The sequence below is a fragment of the Phallusia mammillata genome, chromosome 2 (genome assembly GCF_965637545.1).
Source record: "Phallusia mammillata chromosome 2, kaPhaMamm4.hap1.1, whole genome shotgun sequence".
In the NCBI taxonomy this organism is placed as follows: Eukaryota; Metazoa; Chordata; class Ascidiacea; order Phlebobranchia; family Ascidiidae; genus Phallusia; species Phallusia mammillata.
The window spans coordinates 3,505,732-3,533,201 of record NC_137253.1 but is presented as its reverse complement, the minus strand read 5'-3'; the positions used below and the strand labels follow the sequence as shown (position 1 = coordinate 3,533,201).

Genomic DNA, 27,470 nt, shown 5'->3' with positions numbered 1-27,470 from the left:
AATGGCGATTTTGATGTTACAATGACTATTATCTGTGATGCTTGATTTCGAATTTTATTGATGTTATTGTTTGCGCTTAAGATTTTAATTTTTGTTGTTGTATTGAAAACCTCGAAGAACTTTTTATTTTTAGTCACATTGAAACTTGTTTTTCGTTTTAATAATTTTATTGTTTTAAATTGTTAGTTGCTGTTATTTAAATGAAAATAGCGACGTTGTTATATTTGTTCGTTGTTGAAGATTTGAACATACATACTTTAGTTTTTGTTTTACGTTATACTTTACAGCTACTGTTTGTACTGTCTTGTTAATCGAATTCTTAGTTTATTTAATATCGGTCGTGTGTTTTATTTTTTCGACTTCTTTGTTTTTATAATTGTTGGTTGACTTGTGAATACAAAATTTTTCGGGTAAATTACAGGCTTTCATTGTCTTTTGACCGTGACAAAAATCCGTTTGCACTAACAACAAGAAATACAGTTTAATGATGAAAGTTATAGACCAAGTAGCTGTAAAAAGCGACTTGCTTCATTGTTCAAACGTTTCGGCAAATGCTCATGCCATCATCAGTGATATTCAGAAATACAATTATTCTAATACACATTTGAATTTACAAGAAGGTTAGTGTAATGTTGTCTAAAACAAAATAAAAAAACAGTTTATTCACAAACCCAAACTGTCCTACAAAAAATATTTTAAAGTCGTGAATTTAGGAGAATAAGACAATTTCTTGTTTTTTTTTCATTTTTTTAAAAACATTAATTTCCAATTTTACTATTTGGGTTATCGTAGGGTGGGAAGGGGTATCGGGGGGATTTTGTCCAACAACAAATGTTAAAAAAAGCGAATTAATAGACCGGCGCTCTTTATTTCTAATAATAGGTAATTATTGCCGAATATACAAACGACGAGTAAAGAGATGATTAACTTGTTTCACGGTTACTGTATTTTTAAACTTTTACTTCCAAAAACCGATTTTATCCAGTTAAACACCGGGAATACCGCATGGTTGCGCAAATAGCATTCGCAAATATTTGAATGCAATAAGTGTAAAAAAAATGCCGACGGCTAGGAGTTATTAGGGTTGGTCTGAGTTTCATAATAATTACAATAACAATAAAATCAACTCAAAAACCCATTAGTTTATGTTGAATTTAGTCCCCAACCATATCCCAGTCTCACTGTTAATTTAAATAACCGTGCTCTTTACGCTATCTAGCGGTATTCAGGCAAACTTCTGTTGTGAGCTCCTGTGTTAGTATCTCTACTTTTTTCACCCATTGCTTCACTAGTGGAAATTTCTCGAAGCGATCATGATTTTGTGAAAGCGAGATCTCGTTGAATTGTTGCGTGTTCGTGAAATCGTTGTTACGCAACAGCGCACAGTTCCTTAAATGCAAATTAGGCTGAGGAAGTTATGAAAACACGTCGGCAAAGTTATTGGAAATAATTTTATCGCACATCTGTTATTTCTCTTCCGTGACCTATTGCAAGTTAACGTCCTGTTTACTGAATATCTCAGCTCTGTTTGTTGTAAAGAAGTGTCAACCAAAACAATGACAATCAGACGAACAGAGAGAGCATTGTTACAGAGTAGTGGTTGTTAAGCGGTGGAAAAATTGCCACCAGAGCGAATTGTGTTAGTCAAGGTTACCTAAATTGTTGTTTTAAGTGTTGGGCGAATATCCAAGGTCAGATATTTCATTTGTTAGTAACAAAAGGCACCAGTTTTAACAATCTAATAAGGACTATTAATGTTAACAACACAAAACATCATCGAAAATAGGAGAGAGGGACATTTGAACTTGGCGGTTAACTTTAGTAGGAAACTACGTAAAAAAAGGTTTAGAACCACTTTTTCAGAGTCTCTAACTTAAATCTTAAAACCTCAAACCGGTTCGCGTGTTCGGGTTCAGTTCCGGTTCGACTCCCTGAATACAGGAAACAAAAATGATATTTTACACTATTTTTTTATGAGATATTTGATTTAACCCCATCTAAGTTTGGAAATAACGGGCTTACATCATTACTGTTAAAGATATTATTATGCAGTGAATACATTTAACTGTAAGCCAAGCATACACAGTTATTACCAAATGTCAAAAAAGGTTACACCGCAAGCATTTAACAACCTTTCCACAATGTAAGTGTACATAAACGTTACTTAGCCATCAACTCATATAATGATGATATACAAAATTTATTTATAAATTTGATTCTATTTGAATAAGATATTGAAGATGCTTATTACCAAGTAAATTGCATTGCCCATGTTTGAAAAAAACGGTGTCTTACGAAAGTTTACAGTCTGTTGTTGTATCTGATTGCATCCTACTCTGGTGACTCGTGATTTTCAATTTGAAAATACTTTTTTGCGCTTAGGATGTTTCAATGCAAAGAAGCTGGAGGTAAAGTTCACAATTGCATCGAATGCCTCAAAGCAGAGGATATAGCTGATTGTGTTGTTTACGTTCTTGGTGCACCAGCACATGTTGAAGTCAACTATATTTTGATTCGACCAACAGAACAGGCCTTTTAATATTGACACAAAATTAATAAACCGTTAAATGTGGTAAATTTTTATTCACTAAAAGATTTGCCGTTTTGTAATTCAAAAATTGTAGATCAGAGTGTACAAAGCCGTAGGCTACTGTCCATCTAATGTACGTGTTATTGTCAAAAACTTACAACAGAACTTTTTAAATGTCAGAAACACGTTTCAAACTGTTTGTATTCTTACCTACTTATCAATGCATTGTTGAACAGTCTTTATAGTTGGTAAGCTGCAAATATTGGCTCATATGCTTTTACATTTTACTTTATAGTTGGATTATTTCATTCGCATTCGCAGTATTAATTTTTTCAAGGGTTTTGAAGCCACGATATTTTTCAAGGCACGATACTTCCTCATTTGATTTTCAAACTGTTTCGTGTCTGTTTCTGACCTCAGCATCTAATTGTGTATGAAGACTATCGTGTTATTACCTTTTTTTAACATACATGTATGCAAAGACTATATCACCTCAACCGTTGTAAATACGCCGTTCTATTAAAAAAAACTACTGCCCCTCCCACTAACCGTCTCAAACGCAAAGTTATTAAAAATACCGATTACATAAAAAATTCGATCATAATAATCATTGAATTCTTTAGATTTTTGAACCTTTACAAAACTTTGTCTAATTGTTTCCATTGTAATGTTTCATCAGTTGTATCTGCACATAAAGTTTAACCGAAAACATCAGGTATTTTTATTTAACGTACTACATCTGGACCAATTAGGTGTTTGGGATTGGTATTGGCCGAAGTGAGACTGAAATACTGCAGTTGTTGTACATCCACAGCCTGTGTTTATTTTGCATCTAATGAACAGCGTCCTTCTCACCATGCAGCTGTGTTAGTTGGTTGAGCTGGGTTTCCAAGTTTCAGTTTTGTACTCGTTTTTTTTTTGTTTTGTTTCCGCCAAACAATGCAAACGGCAGAGACAGGATGTTGTGAGCACAAAGCGGTCGTGCAAACCACTCGGCCACATTGGCGATTACAGAGAATAATAACAATTAGTGATACTAACGCAAGACCTACTCCATGGGGTGAAAGAATGATGAATCATTTAGGTTAGAAATAATATTTACTTTCCAAAATAATGCAGGAGTCCAAGTTGGTTGAAAAATTAAAATTTTTTCTCAATTCTGATACTTGATAAAGCAACTAGAAACAAAGTTTATTTGATAAACTACAGATAAGTGCAAGCGATTTGAAACACTTTGTCGGTTCATGGAAGTGTGTAGGTAAAACACTATAACCACAATACACTCGACATAATTGGACAGTAACACCCAGTAAATAGGTAAACAACATATTGAAAAAAACACTTTTGTACAAAATACAACTATAAAGAAGATGTCTTGGAACAACTGGACATTGAAAGATATTTTGCAACTAATTTCTTATTTTCACTAACTACCAATATAATACAGCATCTATTATCACGAAAACAGTTTCACAAATTTTAGGGTGATTTCAACCTGTTTCTTTGAGCGGAACTTATCCTTGACTTAGGTCGAGTCAATCCTTCACCCTGAGTGCGATTTGCATCAGCAGCTCGGCCCCCACCCCTATTTGATGAACTCATAAAATTCCCAGAATATGACGGCATTTCTTCCGGGGAGGAAAAACCATTACTTGGTTTATTTCTTGTAAACCTGGAATGACAACAATTAATGCGATTAAAACTTTATTTTTATATGCATATGTATATATTTCTAATAATCCTCCTCGCTTTTCTGTGACAAATGGTCCAATTCAATTTTGTAAAGTCATTGGTTTAATTTCCTTTTTGACTCTTGTATGTCCAAATACAAAGTGTTGTCAGTTACAAAGTTAAACATCTTTAACACTACAAACAGTCAAACACACAACTAAACAAGAATTCAAAAGAAAAAGCAATAGTCAAAATTGACCTTATGTAAGTACTAACTGTTATATTGTTCAGTGATACTTATCATTGAGACATATGCCAACCCAACAAACACATATTTTTACCCCATGGAAGTTTTGGGTCGTTCTGGGGGAGACGGAGTAACAAATGGGGCAGATTTTTTTCCGCTTGGAGGTGAGGCTTGAGATAAAGCTAAGAAAAAATGGGAATTTTTTTTGCGAACAGTACCAACATTATATTCACCCATCTGCTAAAGTATGTTGCCAATAAACAAAAATTAAAAAAAATATTAAAACCTCAAAAAGATCAAGTTTAAATGGTTTTAAATACAAGGTTTAAGGTGTAGTAAATAAATCTTTAGTATTGAACAACAGCATAATGATAAACAGTCAGGAATGATGCACTTTATTACCTGCAAATTTACGTCTGTGTCTGGGAATGTAAAAAATTCGCCTTCGTTTAGGCTGACTGTCCCTAAAAGACAACACACAGTTAAGAATTTGCCGATCGCTGCATATTATGCTGTTTTACATCAAGTAGAAACATACTTATCTGTTTCAAAGTAGTGTCAATCAACAGTTTATTTTACCCTTTAATTGTGTTTTAAATGTGCCTCAATGGGTATAAATGCTTCACTAATGGAGCATCTACAAACATTTTTTTTTGCAAAACAAGATCAACATAAAAAACTACCTTTGCTGTTTCAGTATTGCTTCATTGACAAAACCAGGCATTGGGGGTTTAGGAAGATCTACAGGATGGTCTCTATAGTAACGGAACTTGTATTGGTCGGGGGGAGCCCTCCATTGCCGAGCCGATAAACTTTGGAATTGTTGTTTTCGTTTTGTTGGGTCAGCAATGTACTCCACATATTTCAACCAATCAGTCTTTATAATGCCTAAAAAACGGAAAAATTTAAACAAAGCAATAAAATTAAAAAAGCTTCTTAAAACAAAGTAATGTTTTAATAAAGTAGGTTGGAATTCCAGAATTAATAGCAAATACTCTAACATGAGTATCATAACAGTGCTTTTTGTACGTATGTCAACTGGGTTATGATTTGTAACATGGTTTGCAATTAGATGTGAAATAGGGGTGGAAAGCTCAAATCTATAATTTGAAGAAGTTATTTCACATGGAACACTATGTATGGATCTATTCATGAGTTTAATGGTGAAAATACTGCCCAAATAGACATAAATGACGAAATGCTTTATTTATTTTTATTTAGATTTAAAAAGCATGTCACTTTTTACTTCTATTTTCACATGTTTTTCATTCAACCAAACAAATATCATTTGTTTGAAACCAATGCACAAACTGGGAAATGCATCACAAAACTGACACAAAAAGATTTAGTTGATATTTTTTCAGGATTCAAAAAGTATTTAAACACACTTCATGTCTGTCTTTTTTTAAACCAACTAAGGTCCTAGCCCTGTATGTCCTATGTTGTGCACCTTTGTAAATGGTGTATACATCATTAAAACATAGAGTTGCAAACCTTTTCTCATTTCATCAAATAGCTGTTGCAGAAATTGATCCTGTATGAGTGATTTCATCTGAGACGTGCTATAAATAGAACAAATACTCCACAAATACTTCTTCTGTCCCTTTGTTAAGTCTGGGTGCTAAAAACAAAGAAACACATACAAGTTTAAGTTTGCTGACCTGACGAAACAGAAAATGGACAATTTAACTTTAATTATTATCAGATGTATATTTAGAACTAGAAATGAATTCCATCAAAGCATTTGAATCTTCAGTGGCTCAGCAGTATATTTATAAATTAGGACCATGGCTCAAAAGCTATACCAAGTTTTCAGTCTGCAGAATATCCAGTCTGCAGAATATCCAGTCTGCAGAGTATGGTAGCTGCACGCAAAATTTTTTTTGAAAAAAATACTTTTGCACGCCAATTTTTAGGGTTGCAAGCAGAAATTTTTCATCAAAAGCATTCAATTGTCCTGTCTTGACCTATATCACTTGCTTTTCACCTGCTGAAAAAGGTCTTGCACGCGCGCACGCGGGACATTTCGGTCCTGCACGCGCGAGATCTCGTCGGGAACTGCCATGTTCTGCAGACTGGCAGAATATGGCAATATCCGACAAGATATCAGGCGTTCAGGACCACTCGGTCCCATGTGATTGCATGCATAACCAATACATGCACAACACAAATAATAAACAAGATCTGGTACAAATTTCTGTGTGCAATATAAAAAAACACGCCTGTACAGCTGCCATACTTGCCTCTGCAGACTGACCAACTTACTCCATTACAATAGAGAATGAATGTGAGCAAGCAAAAAGTATTGATGGTAATATGTGCAGAGAAAATGTTGTCTTACAGTAAAATTGTGATTTCCCTTCATCGAAGCTGGGACTCGGTTGTAACATTTCTTTCTCTTCTGATCAATTACTTCCAGTGAGAAATTGATTGGCAATGATGTCAACAGTAATCGTTCTGTAAACAAAACCATATTTTTAGCAACACTTATTAGGCAAGTCATACAGATAAAAGTTTTTTTAGCAGTGAAAAACATTGGTCTAAAAACTTTAAAAGAAATAATTCAAAAATTATTCATATTATTGTTCGCTTGTGTTGTTGAAAAGCACAAATGCTTTGTTTATTTGTTTAAAAGGAAAAATTGCGTTCACTAAAGGCGTCGGTTTGCACAAATCATGCACTAAAAAAACAAATTTTTGCAAACCTGGATCAGACGTTGCCATCGCGACCAGCTGTGAAAACGTGTGAACAGAAACGGATGAGAGGTGGGTATGTGCGGCGATTTTTATGATATCTATGTTGATGAAAAGTTTTTAAATAATACAACGCTTTTGCGAAATTCAAATGTAAACGAATCCATTCCTTCAGTTTGGATGAAATTTTTATCTTTTTATTAATGGCGTTTCGGCCGCTGTCACAGAAACGATTCAAGCCTTTACCGGATAAAAGTTATACTTCCCACCCACCCACTGCCCAGATACGCGCTCTCGCGTGTATAGGCCACTAGTGCAGTGGTTCCCAACCTGGGGTTCGCTGACCCCCAAGGGGTCCGTGAGATGGTTTTGGGGGGTCCGTGGAGGCAACCATCATTAGTACCATTAACCAATAGTCAAATATTTGTAAGTTTTCGAACTGTTTTTGCAATCCTGTATATGAGTGCAGACTGTGTACCAAACCTTTGCAATGGGAAAAATTACTTTTTTGTGATTGTTATCTCCATTGTGACATCACAACACATATAAACAATGGAATTTATAGTGCTTTGTTTCAAGTTTTGCATACACTAGAAAAATTATCTCTGTGTTGCGTTGACTTCTGCAGCACGGAACATCATCTAAATTTAAGGACTGTGAAGGTTGGTGAAAATGCTGCCTAAAAATGTATAATAACGTATAATGCAAGAAACAAAACACATAGAAAGAGTTCCGGTAAACTGTGTTGGGGGTCCGCAGGCGCATAAAATTTATATAAGGGGTCCGTGACTACAAAAAGGTTGGGAACCACTGCACTAGTGTCTCAGGTGCTTCAGGCCTTGTTTAATCCTTATCATAGTCATGATAACTAAGTCATAACTATTTATATTGGAGTCGAAAACAACGAACAGCAATGTGTGTTATGTGATAAATATATTTGAGGATAACAGTACGACAGTTGTCAATAGTGAATGAATAAAATGTAGATAAATCGCAAAAAGGCTCACACAGAAAAAGCTTGACCAAATTAAAACGCCCTGCTGTCAAAATAGGTATTGAGTTTGGTTACAATTAAACATTGGGTAACACATAGAAATCATATCACTTTGTAGGTAAATTTTCTGCTACTTCTCATGGCTCTTTCTAATGATTTTACAAATTTAAGGCAAATTTAACGTTCATAGTCATACCCTGCAATTGTATGCGTGACAAGGTAAAATTGCGAAAGGATGGATGAAATGCAATAATTAAAAATGCAAAAATGTCAAAATAGCTTCTTTGTCTTAAAATATAAACTTCTTTTACAAAAAGGTAACACAAACAAAACTCCCAAAACATTTTGAAATTAAAGCTCAACGGCGCCATCAAACGGGCACGAGCTCCTTGCTATCTTCCTTCTCATTTTGTGCAGTGACACCTAAAATCTCCTCGATGTCATTAACAGCCGCTTTGAAGTTGGTCTTCCCCTGCATGTTAGGGGCTGAAATTTCTTGATGGATGATCGTAAGGTTTCGTGCAAAAGCGGCAAGTGCCCCCGGTAAGTCGTCACCAACGGTTCTATGACGTAACAACGGATTCATTAGATCTTTTGTTTATCTCAAAACTAAACAGAAAAAGTCGTACATGTGTCAAGCTCTTAAAAAAACTTTTTAGGCGTGCAAGCTGATCCAAAAATCAAGCATATTGACGGAACGAAGCTCGTTATCAATCCGTTTTAGCTTGCAAAGTCGTGCATGTAAGTAGCGCTGTGGTTGACTTCATGAAGCTCGTTAGGAAACCCACTTTAAGCTTACAAAGTCGTGCATGTAACAAGCTCTGTGGTTGACTGCACGAAGCTCGTTAGGAAACCCGTTTTAGCTTGCAAAGTCGTGCATGTTACTAGCGCGGTGGTTGACTTCATGAAGCTCGTTAGGAAACCTGCTTTAAGCTTGCAAAGTCGTGAATGTAAAAAGCGCTATGGTTGACTGCTCGAAGCTCGTTAGGAAATCCGTTTTAAGCTTGCAAAGTCGTGCATGTAACAAACGCTATGGTTGACTGCACGAAGCTCGTTAGGAAACCCGCTTTAAGCTTGCAAAGTCGTGAATGTAAAAAGCGCTATGGTTGACTGCTCGAAGCTCGTTAGGAAATCCGTTTTAGCTTGCAAAGTCGTGCATGTAACAAGCGCTGTGGTTGACTGCACGAAGCTCGTTAGGAAACCCGCTTTAAGCTTGCAAATTCGTGCATGTAACAAACGCTATGGTTGACTGCACGAAGCTCGTTAGAAAACCTGCTTTATTTTATTACTTACAGCATTCCAAATTCTTCCCGTTTCGACGAATCAACCAGTGTGAAAACAGTGCCTTGTCGTTCTTTGATATCAAACCCAATCCCATGAGCGCGGCACATCTGCACGGATAACAATCGTTGTCGTGTAAATAAGCCAGATTTTATTGAGATATCAAACAGACCAATTTACCTGGAAGAAGACACTGTAATGCACAACCGCCATGTTACTGTGGAGAAGGTTTGTGCTCAACACACAATATCTGTTCAAATTCACATTGACCTGGGAAGTAAAAAAAAAAACGAATTAATATTTTTCATAGAGCAACAAAAGCAAATAATATCCATTCATAAAAACAACGACAATAACAAAAAACAAAATCATTTACAGCAACAATAAGGTCACATACATCCACGCGAAACGCAATATCAGGTTTGTATAGTAAAGGTGACATTGAGTTAGGTATTGCTTTTACTACAGTTCGCAAATGATAAAGAATTTTAAACTAAGTTATGTAGTAACAGCCGTGTATATACATTGTATACATTCAGATTATTTTTTCTTCGTGTAAGTTGTATTGGAAGCTGAAAGTAAATTTTTCGAACCTCTTTTTCTTCCTTCTTTCTAAACCTTCCCTTCTTCTCTTTCGGGGGCGGAGGAACTGTAAACCGACATCTAGCGGCATCGAGTTCACCCCCGGTGACGAACAACATCAATTGCGTCATCGCAGCTTGATCGCTGTAGCGAATAATCGATAACAAGTATAAGAATTTACAAAATGACAAAAGCTCTGTAGTATTGCACGGATGCAAAAAATGGATGTTTTTGCAACACAGTAACGCTCGGATAACCAGTTTGAAAAAAATATCCGTTTAAGGCGAAACTCGGTTTAATTGATGTCGATTATCACATTACATATCATTTGTACCTCGAATTTGTCCGAATTAGGCAAAGATCCTGATTAACCGAACCTGGTTCAACCGAGCTTTACTGTATTTTGTTTCTATACAATTTTGATTTGATGTCATATTTTGTTTTGTTTAAGTGGTAAAGTTTTTTTTCCTTTTTTAACAAAACGAACCTTTTTTACCAAACCGCATCACCTTGGTTCAGATTTAAACCCTTAACCTATCGACTTCCACAGACAACTTGCAGCGTTGCAATTCACCTGTAAGCCAATGTCAGGTCGGTCGCCCACAAGTTTTGCTCCATAGAAATCGGATCAATAAATGTGACGTAATCGATCGAAAAGTGACCTATGACCCCGCGAGCTCGACACGCTTCACCGATTCGTAAACTGACGTCAAACAGTTGGACGGGTTCGACTGAGGCCTGAAAAAATGTTTCAAGGAAGTTTTAAGTTTTTATTTTGCATTGAGAAAACATTGAAGAAATGACAAATAACGGTAAAGAGAAAAGGAAAAAATCATTGAAAGACATTTTTTCAAACTTGATAAATTTTAGAACCAATTAAATTTAGATTTTTGACTATGTTAAGAAAGACAACTTTTTTATATTTCTGCTTAAAAAACTCTACGCAAAAAGCTTTGGGATTAAAAAATACTTGTCCCAAAAAACGAAAAAAAAAATCTTTATCAAGAATTTTTGAAGCCCCAAGCAGTATTGTGAAGTTTGAATGCACTCGACCTGAGGGATAGATGTCCCCCAACACTTAAGTGGATTCTCCGCGTGAATTTGATCGCCACATGACGTCATATGTACGGTTCCGGTTGGATCTATCAACATGTCGACTGTGAGACACGTGACACTTTCAGAGGGAGGATACGCTTCGATGATTCCGCCCTATGAAACAAACACATGTGTGTGTTCGAATCGATTGTTAAGGTATATGCTGTTGTGTTTAAGGTTTGCGCTTCTTTATAGGAAGTTATTTGAAGTAAATTACAGTAAGCCTCGGTTACACTGGATTCGGTTAATCCGGATCTTCGCTTAATTCGGAGAAAACTTGAGGCACAAATGATTTGTAATGTGGTAAGGTTTTAACTAATTTTTGGTTCATCCGGATCGTCGCATAATCCGGGAAATTTTTTGGTTTCAACGGGTCCGCATTAACCGAGGTTGGCTGTATTTTTGGTATTAAGTGCAAGTTTAATTGTGTGGTGTTTTTTTAAACGTTAGCAAGTATCACAAAACTGTAAAACACGACGTTGAACCTCCTGTCACAATATTGGCACTGTGATGCCGCTTCATCATTTTAACCGCACGAACCCAGTATGGTTAAGTAATGAGTGTTTAATCGAACTTACTTGACTGAGAAAGGCATCGAGAAAATCGACCCACTTTGGGAAGGCGTCACGGTTGGATGGTTGCGCAAAACTGTCCAGAATCTCAGGGAGTTGGAAAAGAACTTTTGTGAAAGCTGCGTCCTGTAAGTTTACGCAAAAAAATCAATAAATGTTAAAATATAAACAAATTTATGCAGATGTTGCGTGTTTTTTTCTCTTAGTTTACGAATAATTGAAATTAACATTTGCTGTGAATTATATGAAAATAACTTCACTACAATGTTTTTTGTTAAGTTAAAAAATATAAAAAAATAAGTAAAAAATAGGGTAAAATTCGTTTGAAATACTGTTGGGTCACGTGATAAAAGTATTAAATACTTGTCAACACATGGCTGACAATGCTGAAATAAAGTAGGAAAAGTATTTTTTATTACCATGTCCTAATACCAACTGGTTGAAATAAAGTAGTTTGTGTTCGATTTTAAATTAATACAATTAATCCTCATCACCTGAGCCCATTTCTTCTTCCACTTTTCTCCATACCTGATGCTCTCACGTAACATCCAATGATAGCAAGGTAAATGTCTGAACGAAATCATTTTGGATTTATTTCTACGTATGGTATAATGCAAGACTTTTGTATTTGTTAAAGACGAACCAAGCCACTAAAACATTTGCAAATGCGGCCGAATGCATGCGCAAGGACGAGAACATGTATATCAAATAACATGTACTGGTGGCCCTGACATAAGTAATACTTTACATATTATATATTCAGACCTTTTTGTACGCCTATTGTGTGCAAACAATGCCCAAAAAGGCACCAAAAAGGCACCACACACGTCACAATATAGATAGTGACTTCGTTAACAAAAAATACTGATCGCTAGTTAGAAATTTATCTGGGCATTTTCGGTGCTATTTGATTATATATATATATATATGAGATAAACTTTTTTTTACATCAGTGTTTTATAAACAAAAACAAGCAGACACTTGGAGGCCGTAGGCGAAAAGGTTGTGCACCTCTTGATTATATATGTTTGATAAATATCAAGCACTCCTTTCCTTTAACTGGAGGAAACGCGTTTTCCAAAAGCGGAAATAGGAACATTAAAGTAGGGGACTTAAACGAACAAAACATATTGCCACTATTTATTCCTTAATCTATACATCATATACGTGTAACGTCGTAATAGCCCGAGCACTGAGTATTTACATTAAAATATTTAAGATTAGTTTGGCCAAACAGGACACTGTTGTCGATTGTTATTAAAAAAATTAATGAATAAACAAACAACTTTTTACTTTTCCACGTCAATGAAAGCAATGCAACGTCCATCGAAGCCTGCGTCGACTTTCAACAACCAGCGTTTGACGTGGGGATATTCGCACACTAGCTGCGCTAGAGACTCGTGAAGTTGTTGGGCCGAGTACACATCGTGCTCACCAGGGGGCGCTGTGACACCGGCTGCTGCGAAAACACGACGTGACCCAGACTTGCTGCTGTACAAGTGACAAATCTACAAGAAAGATAAAACGATAGGTTTGATTTGTATGTTTTTGTGACACTACAAAATAATAATGTTAAGGACTACTGATATGGGCTTGAAGAGTAGCTTAAATAATAAATAATTTTGACACGTTGGTTACCAAACGTTGTTTGCCGATGACCTGCCTACTTCGTCAAAACACAATCACCCAGTGTGCTAATTCCTAATGTAGGAACACGCATGTGGAATTTCATAGTAAGAGATGTTTTTTGACACTTTTGAAACCAATAAACTGATCAATATAGTTTAATCTAAGTACAAAACCCAAACTGAACAAATTTCAATAATCTAAAACAAAACTAAAAACACTTCACATGACAACAAACTTTTTTGAATTCTATTAATAACGTATGTAAAGTTACACATCAAGGAATCAATGGAACGTTACTATAAAACATTCTGTTCAATATATCGTATGAAACTCGAGTTTTTACTTTGTGAAATGGTTTAGTAAATCGTATTTCATGTAAGTTGGCTTATACACAAACAATGTTTCATTTATCAAATTTATCCCATAACTCATCCCTACCTCCGGCTCGCATCCGAGTACAGGTATGTTGAGAGCATCCGCTACAGCGAGATCATCTCTGTGCATCACTCCTGGGAGGTAGTAAGCCTCTCTTCCTCCGATCAACTTCCGGATGCGAGAAAGAGCAGCAGGACTGTATTTGAGGAGAGATGCGAGACACATGTGGTGAGTCTGCGGGATGAAGAACAGAAAAAATAGGAGGAAGAGTCATAATGGGATGTTGATGAAATTTTACATAAAATCTCAATAGTTTGCAACTTTGAATACACATACAGGGTCTAGTCAAAAACTGTGTGCATGATCGACACATATTCACAACACAAAGTACGTGCATGTAGTTGGCATAAACATCACAAATATTAAATTAACATTCAGCAAAGAATAGGGATAGGTAGGTTTTCTGTTAGTTTTAATGTTTCTTCATTACAAAATCTTAGCATTGCAACCTAAATTGCCCTATTCGTCAGCGTTCAGATTGTGCCAGGCCTAGCGGGTTAAGGGAGCCATCAGACTTGACGGCATACAAGCATTTTTATAAATGAAAATTGACACGAAGCGTTTATGATTTTAACAGAACTATATGGAAAGGCACGGGCAATAAAATCTAACCTGCGGTGTGATTTTAACCCACAAAATAATTGCCAATAGAACAAAAAAATAATAGAACAAAACTTTTTAATTATTTTAAAATCTAAGTATGGTTGCGTTGTTAAAATGCTTATGGGATAAGCGAAACTTATCTGATTGGAAAGCTCAAGGCAAAACTGAAAAAAATAGGTTAGATTTTTTAACTTGTTTTTGCCGCCCAAACTAGAGTTGTAAACCGGCCTGTAATTTGAGCCTGAACCCGAAAGTACCAGGAATGACAATAGCAACAAACACAATAGACAATAATAGACAATTGGTTTTAAACAAGGCGTTTTAAGGATGTTTGACAGTAGGTCAGGTCCAGCAACTGGCTAGTTGAATTTGTTCAAAAAAATACTGACACAAAATGTAAAGTCAAGCCCGAATCAAGCCCGTTTTTTGAAGAAACACAAGCCCGAACCCGCCCCGACTTACAACTCTGGCCCAAACAATGGTTGCAACACTGGGTAAAACAACAACACCACCAACGTACTAATAACATTTTTTTCTCGGATAGCTTTACTAACCGGAAATTTGTTTAAAGCTTCGGGGACAACCATAGTGAATCGGTCGGACAAATCTCCAATGCATTCTGGATCTGCAGCTTCTACAGCCGATTTCAAACCGAGCAACTTGCAATAATATTGTTTCAATTCCTCCATCACCTCAATCGGACACACATATATGACGTCGACATTGGGGTCTGTGACGTAACAAAGTAATAGATCAGGGGTATTGTCCGATACAAAAATTACTATTTATACATAATGATAAAAGTAAGTGTTATACTACAAACGTTTAAAAAAACACGCATTGTGCATTTAGCCACAAAAGATTACATACCAGCTTAAAGTAAAAACCTAATTTATTTTTCTTGTCTTGGCCTAAACGTTTTATTTAAAACTATATGTATTTGGAGGCATAAATTTGATAGATTTATTAAATAAGAATATCAAAAACTGACAAAGGTTTACAATTGTCGTAAACAATTAGCATAATTCGTTTCAAACAAATAAATGTACTATTGTGCAATATTGTATTACATTACAAGGCTTGAGATGTGTTTCCTGTTAAACAATAAATCATTTTCCCAAAAAATGTCAGTTCGATTACGAAAACAAATAGGAACACTTGAAAAACATTTCACACAGAGTTTCCTTACAAACCTCTGAGATCACACAATCTCGACATCTGGGCATTCTGCTTCCGGTCAAACCCCGGAAGTGCAAACCGGAGGTGATTGTGATAACCCAGTGATGGAACGTGAACAATCACACGACGCGAAGATTGGATACGTTTCCAATCAACAGCTAACGTCTACAGGGGAAAAACAATATGCTGTATTTGAATTTGAACTTAGCAAATAACTTGTAAGCTGCAGACAGTGCACACTGATCCGACCTATGAGGTCTCATCAGTGCAGCTGGTTACAAGAGATTGGCTAGTATAGCCATGATACGACCGATCTCTTGTCACCAGCTTATCATTTATTGGCTCGATGCTTTACTTTAAACTACTTGTGTTTTTGTAATGATTTGTAACATTAACGAGGTAGAAAAACATCGGCTCTATTTCAATAAGAAAGGTATCCAAAAGTTTAAAAACTGCTGCAATAACAACGAGTAAAACAAACTACGGTTCTATTTGAATAAGAAATATACCCAAGAAATTCTAAATGCTTGACACAAAAAAATATAAGGTCTATGGTTCTATTTGAATAAGAAAATTCACCAACAATTTATAAATTGTTGAAACAACGAAAAAAGGGATATGGTTCTATTTGAATGAGAAATATATCCAAGAAATTTTAAAGCTTAAACAACAAGGATAAGTGAAAAAAAACACGGTTCATATGGTTCTTTAAAACAGTTTAAACAACCAAATCAAGATATATCCCAACAAATGTGAATGTGGGTTTGAAATGTAAATTTTATTCATTTAAAACAACCACGCGACGGGGATTCCCCTACCTTGGCACGTGCTCTGAAATTTTCCAAATGTCTCTTTCTGATTTCGCGCAGGTGTTTCCTCATGCGTGACATCCGCACGTGCATTATCCACGAGATGGCGATCACACCCGCCGCCCACCTGAATACACAGAAATCATAACCAGCCCAGACACAGCAAAAATTTTTTGAATCCGATTTAAATCATAAACAAGTGAAAACCTTGTAGATTGAATACTGAAAGAATCCGCACCTATACTAAATTTTTGGGACCTTGTGTACAACAAATAAAGTACATACGCGTATTTAGTGAAAAAAATGCGTCAAAAAGGAACCTAAACAAAAAAATTAAGATAAATTTAAAATAAACAAAATTAAAAAATACCGCATTAGGTCGCATTCAGTCTATATTAAGTCAAATCGACTTACCAGCTTTGGGATTCGAACTTACAATCACTAACCTTTGCTTCCTGTACCGCAGATAAGCTTTTCTGTCTCTGTGGCGCCTCCACGTGGCCTGGATCTTTGCCGCCGCCATGTGGCGCCCGTCAGTGGCCTGGAATCGCCGACCGGGGGTGTTTATCAGCTGTATGACGTCATCGTGGTTTTCTAGCACCCCCAGAAGTTCGTCGCGACTCGGTGTTTGTTCGAGTTCGTATTGAGATGCAAGTTCAGCTAATCTGAAAAAGTAAGATTGAAATTTTATATATATTTTTCAGCAGACGTGGTTTGGTTAGTTTGGGGTTTCCCTATTTGGAGATTTCATTTTCAAAACCTGCAAAAATTTTGAACCTATTTTTTGTTACAGCTGTCCATGCAAGCACTTATTCGACAGGCTCACATATAAAAAAAACCTCTTTGTATTATGATATCTCGCAGCATGCACACAATTGTTTGCAAGTAAACGCCGAAACTGCAGACGATAAAAAGGCCATGAGCTCCTAAAAATTCGTATTGCAAAGCTTCAATCACGTCGGGTTTTGAACCGCCAACCTAAAGAGTTTACCCAACGCGGTTATACTAACTCAAATAATTATAAATTTTTGCTTCAAACACTCACTTGTCACCGTTGACGTGAGCCAGGGGAACCGAGAACTGCTTGAGAAGTTTCTGCAAAACAGCCAGAGTTGAAACGATTCCACCCCACTGAAGCAGATAACGTTGGTTGAATGACGTGAACTCTGGGTCGCCCACTGGTGGTAGTTCACCGGAACGGAGAAAGAAGCTGTAGTTCTTGCTGGCTGCAACCACTTGGTGTTGCTCGTCCTCTTTCTGCGCCGGCGTCGCTGGTGGGGGCTAAAGAGCACGTGCAAAGTTTTTGATTGCACTTTGGGTACAAACTTGAATGAAAACGAAACAGTTACCGCTTAAAGACTTTTTGTTTGGGCTCAGGTAGACTGCACTAATGTGATTACATTAGGCCTTTAAGGGTTGTGCAAAATACAATATTACTTTAAAAAAAATAATTTGAATTATAGGGCATCTCTATGTAATGTTTATCCAAAAACATTGCTAAGATGACGCAGTGGTCAGCACAACCGCCATGTGTTCATAAGATAAGCTTTTTAGCCGCCATGAACAAATTTTCGCCAGCGTGGCTATTCGAAAAGACGCATTTGAAAGGTAGCCCTTTTCCAGCCGCATTTGTGGCCATTATACAAGGCCATTTAAGCTATCTACTTCGGCCTACACAAGTTAGTTTAAATTTGAGAAGTTTGAGTACCGATAGCAAGCAAGTTATATATCATGGCTAATTTGAACCGTACGTTGGTTGCTAAAAAATGTGTGACAGTAACATAAAGGTTAATTGTGAGCATAGCACATTCAGTAACAAACAAACCAGTGGCTGAAGTGGAGCGTTGAAGAGCCGAACAGGAAGAGGAGATTTAGTGGAAGAGGTTGCGGACTTCCTCCGAGATGCAGGGGATTGGAAGAGCACGGAACGGAGTTGAGGGGATCGTGTACCTGTTAAATGGGATGCAAGTATTGATGAGGATTAAATTTATCAACTTATGTGCAAAGTAACTGAGATGTGAAAGTGTGGAAAAATTACAGGTGCTTCCAAAAAAAATTTCTGAACGTTGATCTGTAAAGCTTAACCAATGTAACCAAACAAGCATCAAATGTATTCAAACCACATTTTAAAGCATGTTCAACAACTTCAATCAACCAAAGTTTTACGGTCAATGCCTGAATTACTAGTTAAAGTTGATGAGTTTTTACTTATTGAGTTATAAATAAAGATAATAGTCCTAGTGGAAAAGAAGTTTTATCAGACAACATATATTCCAGGAAATTTACAAGCGTCGCACCTTTAAACAACACAAGGTGATTTTACTTTGTTGCATACCAAACATGCTTAACTACAAGAATAATTCGCATTTGATTCTAGCCGCATGTTATAAGGTCGCTATATAATAATTGGACTTATTTGTAAGTACATTTGAAATCCAGGTTTTTCTGCTGGCCAACGTTTAATCAATAGGCGGCATTTGGCCAGCGGGCCGCAGCTTGCACACCCCTGGTTTAATGGTCAAAATAATGGTAAAATAGTTATGATAGAAACGGAATTTAAACCATAAACCGGTCGCGTTGTAAATCGGTTTAACTATATTCAGTAATCTGTCAGCAACAGACCTGTTGAATGAGCGAGTGAAAAGTTGGCGCTAGATGGCGGTATGGAGGGGCTGATCACTCCATCCGAAGTTCCGAGTCGTTGTGACGTTATCGTGTCACTAGGGCGGCGATCGTGGGTAATGTCGAGTTTCACGGATGCCATGTAGTGACTTCCCTCTAGAATAGAAAAAAACACATTAATGATTAAAAACGATTAAAGCGAAGTGTCTAACCTGTTTAACTAAAAAAAAACAATTTTGACTTGTTAAACAAAAACTATTGCGACGTGTGTTTACATTAATACAAATGAACACTTCTTTTACGTAATACATTGCATTGTATATGGTAATTGTAGATTACACTGTAATTGACGTTTTTCCTCTATTCAATGTCTTTGCCGAGTGCGAAATGGTTCATTTACTCACAAATAATTGGAATAGCACATAAATAATTTGAAATGTTTTTTGGCAACGATTTTGCTTTGTTTTACTTCAAGAAATTTTTTAATTACGATAAAGTATGGTAGCCGTGATAAAAATCGCCCTTGTTTAAGAAATAAGGAGCAATTTTTTTTGCACCTCCTCTTGCGCTACTTTCCGACTGCAGTTGTTTTCTGGTTGCCAAATCCGGGTGGTGCAACATTGCCCTCTTGTGGTGAACTGGCGAGGGGTCAAGGGTCAACTCGGCGGCAGGTGGGATCAGTCCTCGCTCGATCAGACTCAAAATTCCCTTCTTTGCATCCTAAGATAAGAGGCGGTTTAACGTAAAACAGCTAATGTAGCCTATGTTGCTCAGGTGGCAGAGCGCGGTCCCGTAAGGGTTCGAATCCCACCGGAAGCTAGTTTTTTCTTCTTAGATACGCCTTGCCATATGATGGTGAATGCTTGGCCAACGGCTGATTCGGTATGACGCCTTCAACAGGCCTGGCGTACTATGATTTCTATATAAATATGCCGTGATCGCTGGTCTGCATCGACGATTCAGGGTTGATCCCATCTATGTCTTAACCGTTTACTTTTTGTTAATTGTACAGTTTACACTTTGCAAAAAACGTCGGGCCACGGGCATTGTCATGTCATAAAATTGGTCCCCATTACAAAAAATTTGGACACCCCTACCTTAAAGTGTTTTGTCAAATTTTACGTTTTTTAGTTGATAATACGTCGTCTTTTATGAATTTATATGCAGATTTAAAATGCATATGCAAAGTACTGCTATAAGGCTCACCACAAAAACACTCTGCACGCGGTGATTTGCGTTGCATAAAACGTTTCAACGTTGGTATTGTAGTGGTCACTATAGCCTTAGGCGTCGAGAACACCTACACAGCCTTTAACCCGGCCCTGTTTGCAATATAAAACCACATGACTCTTTTCTTCCTACCTTTTCTTGAATAGGGGGCGGGGCGAGGGCGGGGTCGACTCGGTTTTGTCTCGGTAAAACTGACAGAGGTTCGATTGTGGATCCTTTCGTCAAAGACTGGCTTGTGGCCTGCAATATATTTAATGCAAGTTAAGTAACAGAGAATTGTCACACACAGAATTAATACGAAAATAGATAATGTTATATTTATGTATGGTTCCCGTTTTCTGTAAATTCTTTTTTTTGCTTTGCTCCCGTTCCGCCAGAAAACAGTATTTTGTGTATTTATGGTTTTGTTTAGTATGTGTTTGTGTGTTTAATATTTAACTTATTTTGCTTAGATTTGACACTTTTGGTAACCTTGTAGCTACAGTTCAACTTTAATCCACCCATTTATTTGTGCCCTTAACTTTATCACACTTTATAAGTTCCTACATTGCGCAGCTATTTCTGTTTCTGTGCTTTTGGTCAATAACGTTACTACCATTTCTATTACAAGTTGAATAACAAGTTGAACCCAAGTTATAAATGACAAAGTTATACTTGAATCGAAAGGCAATGCTTATACTTTTATTCTTTGATGAAAACTACAGAAATAAAAAAACTTCTATACCTGAAGGTATATAATGAAAGCCAGAAAAATAAAATTTCGGTAAAATGTTAAACATAATTTGTTTTAAATTGATTTAATAATAGTTGTAATTAATATAATCGACTTATACCTTTGTTTGTCGTGGAGGTTTCACAATAGGAAGAGCAAAACCATAATTCCGATTCAGAACAAAACGGTTGTTGAGGTTTTCCGGATTAAGAAGAGCTTTCATCGTAAGATCTCTATGGAACTGCAGAAATATAATTACTTCAGAGTTTTTAACCTAATTTATCACTTTAAACGACTGACAGTCAAGTCATTTTAGGGATTTTTGTGTGTAAAGTTGCTATGAATGTGCACAAACATAATACAAACATAAAAATAATACATTTTTGATCCAATTTTTGCACTTTATATTTTTTAAATAGCAGTAGTAGTTGTTATGAGGCAAATTAACAAGTATATTTTGATGTAGTAATTCTTTTCTTATTATTGAAATCTCCTTTCAAGTAAAACGACCGCGACGATTCAGGGTCATTAAAATCAGATGAAGAAAATTCAGTGTGAAAAACCACTAAATCTGTCGCTATGTTTTATTTGTTTTATCAAAACAAATGCATTTCGCTATAAAAAGCATCATCAGTGTCTAAAAACAAAATAAAAAGCGGGATAAGAGCAAAAAATGCAAAAAACACACACCACCAGACCAACCGCAAAAAGCCTTTCCTCTGTCTTACAGGACTACAAATGCAGACCGGCAGGTATGGCGTTGATAAAACACACGAAAAAAGGCGAGGAAAAGATAAGGGCGCAAAACGAAAAAACAAACACGATTGCAACAACAAAGCGATTGCAGTTAACGAACTGCCGGAAGGACCATCGCTTGAACATTTATTGTGGCGCCGGTTAAAATTAGCCATTTGTTTTCACAAATATCCAATTTTTCTGTCCGCGGTTCCTCCACAAAAACCACATTATAACAGAGCGCAATATCTAACTTTTTATTATGTGCGTATTTGGAGAAGTGGGCTTGTCTGTGGATGTTGTCTAAGTCATTCTCCATTTTACGTATTTGCATTTTCAACTTGCGAAATTGCTGTATTAGCAATAGGTCTAAATCAATTCCTTATTATGTGCGTATTTGGAGAAGTGGGCTTGTCTGTGGATGTTGTCTAAGTCATTCTCCATTTTACGTATTTGCATTTTCAACTTGCGAAATTGCTGTATTAGCAATAGGTCTAAATCAATTCCTTATTATGTGCGTATTTGGATAAGTGGGCTTGTCTGTGGATGTTGTCTAAGTCATTCTCCATTTTACGTATTTGCATTTTCAACTTGCGAAATTGCTGTATTAGCAATAGGTCTAAATCAATTCCTTAGAAGATGCAACAGCATGCACATTTTGCTCCCCTCCAACCACAGAAAAGGAATTGATTTAGACCTATTGCTAATACAGCAATTTCGCAAGTTGAAAATGCAAATACGTAAAATGGAGAATGACTTAGACAACATCCACAGACAAGCCCACTTCTCCAAATACGCACATAATATATATGTTGCCACGTGTTTGGTGTGTGAAGAACAATACGTCGGCCAAACAAAAAATAAGTTTTCGACCCGATGGAATTCACATCGGTCTGTTTGGCGGACGTCCGACTTAAGTGTAGGGGGTGACCGCGCGGCCCTTCTTCAGCACTACCACAATAAACATTTCCAACTTTTTCAAAAAAAGTTAGATATTGCGCTCTGTTATAATGTGGTTTTTGTGGAGGAACCGCGGACAGAAAAATTGGATATTTGTGAAAACAAATGGCTAATTTTAACCGGCGCCTCAATAAAATGTTCCGGCAGTTCGTTAACTGCAATCGCTTTGTTGTTGCAATCGTGTTTGTTTTTTCGTTTTGCGCCCTTATCTTTTCCTCGCCTTTTTTCGTGTGTTTTATCAACGCCATACCTGCCGGTCTGCATTTGCAGTCCTGTAAGACAGAGGAAAGGCTTTTTGCGGTTGGTCTGGTGGTGTGTGTTTTTTGCATTTTTTGCTCTTATCCCGCTTTTTATTTTGTTTTTAGACACTGATGATGCTTTTTATAGCGAAATGCATTTGTTTTGATAAAACAAATAAAACATAGCGACAGATTTAGTGGTTTTTCACACTGAATTTTCTTCGTATATTTTGATGTTTACTATTAATTTGTAACATACAAATGTACAGATAAATATTTAAGCAATAGTTTCAAGGAGTTATCTTCTAAACTTCCGACACCTTTTACTCTCAAACTGCTTTAATTCTAACAAATCACCTCAATAGTATCCAAGTACATCTCCCCCTCGTCTTCAATAGCCTGCATCAATCGCAAACTCTTCTTAAGAATTTATTAAATGTCAAAAAAACCTGCTGCATAAATACATCATTTGCAATTTACAGGCTAATTAACTCTAGCTGTTGAACTCTATACTCAATTCACATGTCTGTGACTTTGTGACCTTTGGTTTAGTTTTCTATTTAAAACTTTTTTTTTCCAAACTATACTAAGTCTTCCAATGCTTTTGCCTCCACTGTTCACTTCCAAGACACTTTAAGACAATTTTTAAACAGCTTTTTAGAAGGTGTAACTTTCAAATTTAAAAACCCAAAATAATTTACTGCCTTACTTGATTTTGTGTTACTTCTATTACATAACTTTCCAATCAAGATACTTAATAACTAATACATTAAATTTAACACAACACATACTTCGGAAAAAGCCTTACATTCAGTGAAAATATTTGAACCAAAACTTACATTCTCTCCTGGAGAGTCATGGAACACTGAGGCGTGTAACATCGGTCGACCATCGTGCATGTCCACTGGAGGATGTTGTGGGGCATAATGTCTTGAACTCTGTCTCGAGCCATCTCCGAGGGTTGGCAAAGTTGTGACTTGGTTATTCATCACACTTACAACCATTTCTTTGTTTTGCTAAATTGAAACATTAATATGTTGTCACCTCTTATGCAGAGAAAATTATCATTCTTTGTTTATTTCGGGTTTTAATTTTAATGTCTTTAGACTGATAAAAGTGCCTGAATTGGAAGTTAAAATGACAATACAAACAATACATGTGGCAGGAAATTGTTATTGAGTTTATAGCTTATGCCTGAAAGCAATGGTTTGTATAATCAGAGGCATTTAATTAAAGTTTTCGTGCATTTAAGGATATTAACTGTTCAGAGCTAGTTACCCTGTTATAGATGGAGATTTGATTGACGAACAATATCAAGACTTTAGTTAAAAAAAAACACACATTCAAAATCAGTCTTTAAAAAGTTTTTGTGCCGAAACTTTTCTGAAACCCATTATCCACCAATTGTGCTCTCCCTATTTTGCGCTTTATAACATTTTAACATTGCACAGCTATTTGTTTTAGTGCAACTGTGTAACTATGCTGTCTTTCACCAAACGGAATAATCTCAATTTAACTCAAATCGACAAACAAATCTACTATATACTATATTCAATATTTCACATTTTCATGAATAATTCAATAAAAGATTATGCCAAGACAAAAACAGTCTGAGGCATGTGAAGATTGAGAAACACTGACGTTGCAAGTAATTACACACCTTTATTCCATTTTCAGTTCGAATAAGCGCTTCATCGAGGGCACGTAGATCAATCTGACTGTCCGCTCCTCCGAGTTTGAGTGAAGTCACTTGGTTCTTTAGCTGTTGCAAATCTTCTTGCACCTAAACATTTATGTTATTAAAATAAAACTGAAAATTATACTAATACAAAAATGATCTGTACTGCTTGATTGTTATTGAAAAAAATATGACCAAGCTCTATTACCTTATATACATGTTCTGCCTTAACTTTTTTATGTTCTGCTTTAAACAAATAAAACACTTCACTGTGGTTCAACATACACATTTTTATGGCAATTATTATTCTGTACAACTTCAAAAATATATGTAGAATGTTGATTATTTTTTGAAATAGCCATACTATATATTTTAAGTCACAAAAATACGAACCTTCACCAAAATATTTCCCACATTCTGTGGTCTCCTTTCTACATCAGCCATTTTCAAGTTTGTTACCACTGAGGATTGCAAAACTATCCACAATAGATTATTTAGACCAGAGCTAAAACTTGTAAGTTGGACTCATGGACTTCCTACATGTTTTACTTGGTCAGAAGATTCTTTTCCCCCTAAACAGCCAGCCCTTACAGAGAAGCACTTCATGACAAAAAATAGTTGTAAATGTAAAACTACAGAAAAGACAACATGATAAACCTGATTACACAAATGTAAAAACCATTTTTGAACATTTCCTCTACAAAGAATTGAATTTTCCAAAGTAAAGTTTTATTTTATTGTCTTTTTCTGCTACCTTGTAAGTAAGGGGTAAGCGCTACTTTATAAGAGGCAATCTACTTGTAAAACATAAGAAACTTATGAAAATGTTGACGGTTAGGGTTGGGTTGGGTTGAGGGTTTGTATTTACAATAACATTATTTGATATTTGGGCTTAAATTAGCACATGCGGTGAGACTAATACTAAACACCGTATGTTATGGCATGTGAGCAGCCCAAAACAGGTAGGGTTGAATCATAATGTTGTTGTAATTTAAACCCTTACCCGACCCTTAATAGCCCTAACCGTCAGCACTTTATACGTAGATTGCGTGTTTTAGAGTAGCTCTGTAAAAACACTTGTTTTTACTGTAATTTTGTAAGTAGGACATAAATTTTAAGCTAAAGTTTAAATATTAGACCTTTTCAGAATTCATTCACTCACAACGTTGTTGTTAGCAACACTTCCGGGACCGTGGGAACAATTTGTCAAGTTCTTTTTTCTGCTTGGGTGCCTAAATATTTGCTTGGATGTTTATCAGTAAAGTCGAAAGTTTTTCGTTCCATACTGTGAATCTCTGTGGTAATATTTAAAGTAAAACATTTACCTAACAATTAGTAAAGATTTAAAGCACATTGCAATGTTGATTTAAATGCACATTAACAAATAAAAATCAACCTAAAACACGACCAAGCTGGACGAGTTTTAACCAGATATTAACGGCTTTAAAAATGTTTAAAAGTCTGGCATTTAATTGTTTTTTTTTTGTCCAGCTGTAGTTATATTGTATTAATCTATGTGCTTTAATTGTGTCTCTTAACAAATCAGAACGACAAAACAGAAAACATAAACGGGAATTTGCTGATGTCATGCATGTTTTGTATTGTCGGTTGGTTTTTTTCACTTGTGTTTTTTTGAATAACACTTCTTTATGTTAATACATAGTACAACTATATTTGTTGACAACTGTTAGTCCTGCAAAAAGTCCCACCCAGCAGAGGCTATGTTGACGTGCAAAAGAGCTTTGAACGCGAAATAATCAGAAAGCAGGGGTGTGGAAATAATATCGGTATGAAATAAAAATGTAAGCCGCCCTCGATTAAGTCGCAGCTTTCAGTCGAACAAATGCGGTAGCGGTAATAATGACTGGTCATAAAATTATTTGTATTTCCAAGTACATAAAATTCCACAACGTTTTGCTTCTGATTATTTTTCCATTATCAACCCTAACCTGTTCCCTCATCCGATCTATTCGCCAAAAAATTGCTGAGTAATGCTTTCTAGCCGATCGAAAGAGACGCTGGTAAAAGATACCGTGGATTTTAAGTGTTGGTGATAAAATACTTTGTCTTTCAGGAACTGTCGAATCTACAACTGAAGCTGCAAATAATCGTGATATGAATTCAAAATTCAGCAAGGTAAGATTTTTCGGTCCGATTGGGTAATTGTGTGGTGATGTCACAAGTATTTACTGTATGATTGTGACGTCATATTTCAAGTGCATGCAAATATTAAATGTTCACGTTTTTTCTGTGTGCTTAATTTTTCTGGCCACAGTGACCTTGTCTAAAACATATGTTTTTAAGAGAGTTAAACTGTAAATGATCGTAACTAGAGAAAAATGGTCAACTTGTGGAGTATCAATTTATGTAGGGGTAAGTCCTGATGACGTCGTACTTATTACTACAGAAGTATCTTTCGCTGTAGATGTTTATACTCTAGTCTAGTCCTTGCCTATCTGAGCTACTGCTTGTCTGAGCTTAGTCCAATGAGAAAGATGGTGTTTAAACCTTAAACTTATTTTATTGAGTTAAGAGAGATATACATTAAAAGTGAGAGCTACAACACATGTGAATGTATAGTGGCAAAGGTGATGATGATGCAACTGTACAATTGTGCTTAAGGTGTTAAACAGCGACAACTGACATTTAAGGTCGAGTACTGAAAAGGCGACGATGACGAAATATAATGTTCATGCAATCACAATCACTCGTACGATATTATACGCGCTCATCACTTCAATACACGATACTCCACAAACTATTATCAATATAGAAATTTGCATTGGGGTTTTTGTGTAAAAACTGACACACTTTAACATGTAAATATCTGCAAATTGACCAGTGAATGCGAATTTGTGTTTTAAAGTGTATCACACAAGCACACATTTACCTAATTTTTCGTGTTTGTTGTACCTTATAAATTATACCATTGTTGAAATAATAATTATTAAGTATTAAAATATGCTTGTGGCTG

At 36.1% G+C, this 27,470-nt stretch overlaps 2 protein-coding genes across 4 annotated transcripts; both read right to left on the bottom strand.

Moving 5' to 3' along the window:
- Window positions 1–3,601: 3,601 nt before the first annotated feature.
- Window positions 3,602–7,206, bottom strand: LOC145215014 (uncharacterized). Its single transcript, XM_080083669.1, has 7 exons — window positions 7,153–7,206; window positions 6,790–6,905; window positions 5,943–6,069; window positions 5,132–5,336; window positions 4,851–4,912; window positions 4,543–4,630; window positions 3,602–4,202 (listed from the first exon to the last, which is right to left on the bottom strand). The coding sequence occupies exons 1-7, from the start codon at window positions 7,169–7,171 to the stop codon at window positions 4,010–4,012; spliced, it is 810 nt and encodes a 269-aa protein (XP_079939795.1). The 5' UTR covers window positions 7,172–7,206; the 3' UTR covers window positions 3,602–4,009.
- An 851-nt stretch (window positions 7,207–8,057) lies between these two features.
- LOC145213724 (IQ domain-containing protein H-like) lies at window positions 8,058–25,798 on the bottom strand. 3 transcript variants are annotated; one of them, XM_080082097.1, is made up of 24 exons: window positions 25,659–25,798; window positions 24,890–25,096; window positions 24,479–24,601; window positions 23,658–23,834; window positions 21,006–21,125; window positions 20,305–20,412; window positions 19,500–19,662; window positions 18,943–19,098; window positions 18,146–18,270; window positions 17,366–17,601; window positions 16,767–16,985; window positions 16,330–16,447; window positions 15,526–15,676; window positions 14,887–15,062; window positions 13,733–13,903; window positions 12,959–13,173; window positions 12,160–12,235; window positions 11,672–11,791; window positions 11,052–11,207; window positions 10,573–10,736; window positions 10,010–10,142; window positions 9,597–9,686; window positions 9,429–9,526; window positions 8,058–8,698 (listed from the first exon to the last, which is right to left on the bottom strand). In XM_080082097.1, the coding sequence occupies exons 2-24, from the start codon at window positions 24,938–24,940 to the stop codon at window positions 8,506–8,508; spliced, it is 3,339 nt and encodes a 1,112-aa protein (XP_079938223.1). In that variant the 5' UTR covers window positions 24,941–25,096; window positions 25,659–25,798; the 3' UTR covers window positions 8,058–8,505. The 3 variants fall into 3 exon arrangements, with proteins under 3 accessions (XP_079938223.1, XP_079938224.1, XP_079938225.1); XM_080082098.1 differs by lacking the exons at window positions 23,658–23,834; window positions 24,479–24,601; window positions 24,890–25,096; window positions 25,659–25,798 and adding an exon at window positions 21,587–21,873; XM_080082099.1 differs by lacking the exons at window positions 23,658–23,834; window positions 24,479–24,601; window positions 24,890–25,096; window positions 25,659–25,798 and adding an exon at window positions 21,575–21,593.
- Window positions 25,799–27,470: the final 1,672 nt, after the last annotated feature.

Coding starts and splice junctions, on each gene's coding strand:
- LOC145215014 (XM_080083669.1), bottom strand. Junction 4,913..5,131: donor GCAATACTGAAACAGCAAAG/GTAGTTTTTTAT, acceptor GTTGTCTTTTAG/GGACAGTCAGCCTAAACGAA. Junction 4,203..4,542: donor CGACCCAAAACTTCCATGGG/GTAAAAATATGT, acceptor TTGTCATTCCAG/GTTTACAAGAAATAAACCAA.
- LOC145213724 (XM_080082097.1), bottom strand. CDS start 24,940: ATGGCTGATGTAGAAAGGAGACCACAGAATGTGGGAAATATTTTGGTG. Junction 19,663..20,304: donor CGCCCCCTATTCAAGAAAAG/GTAGGAAGAAAA, acceptor CTCTTATCTTAG/GATGCAAAGAAGGGAATTTT. Junction 17,602..18,145: donor ACGCTCCACTTCAGCCACTG/GTTTGTTTGTTA, acceptor CGTGCTCTTTAG/CCCCCACCAGCGACGCCGGC.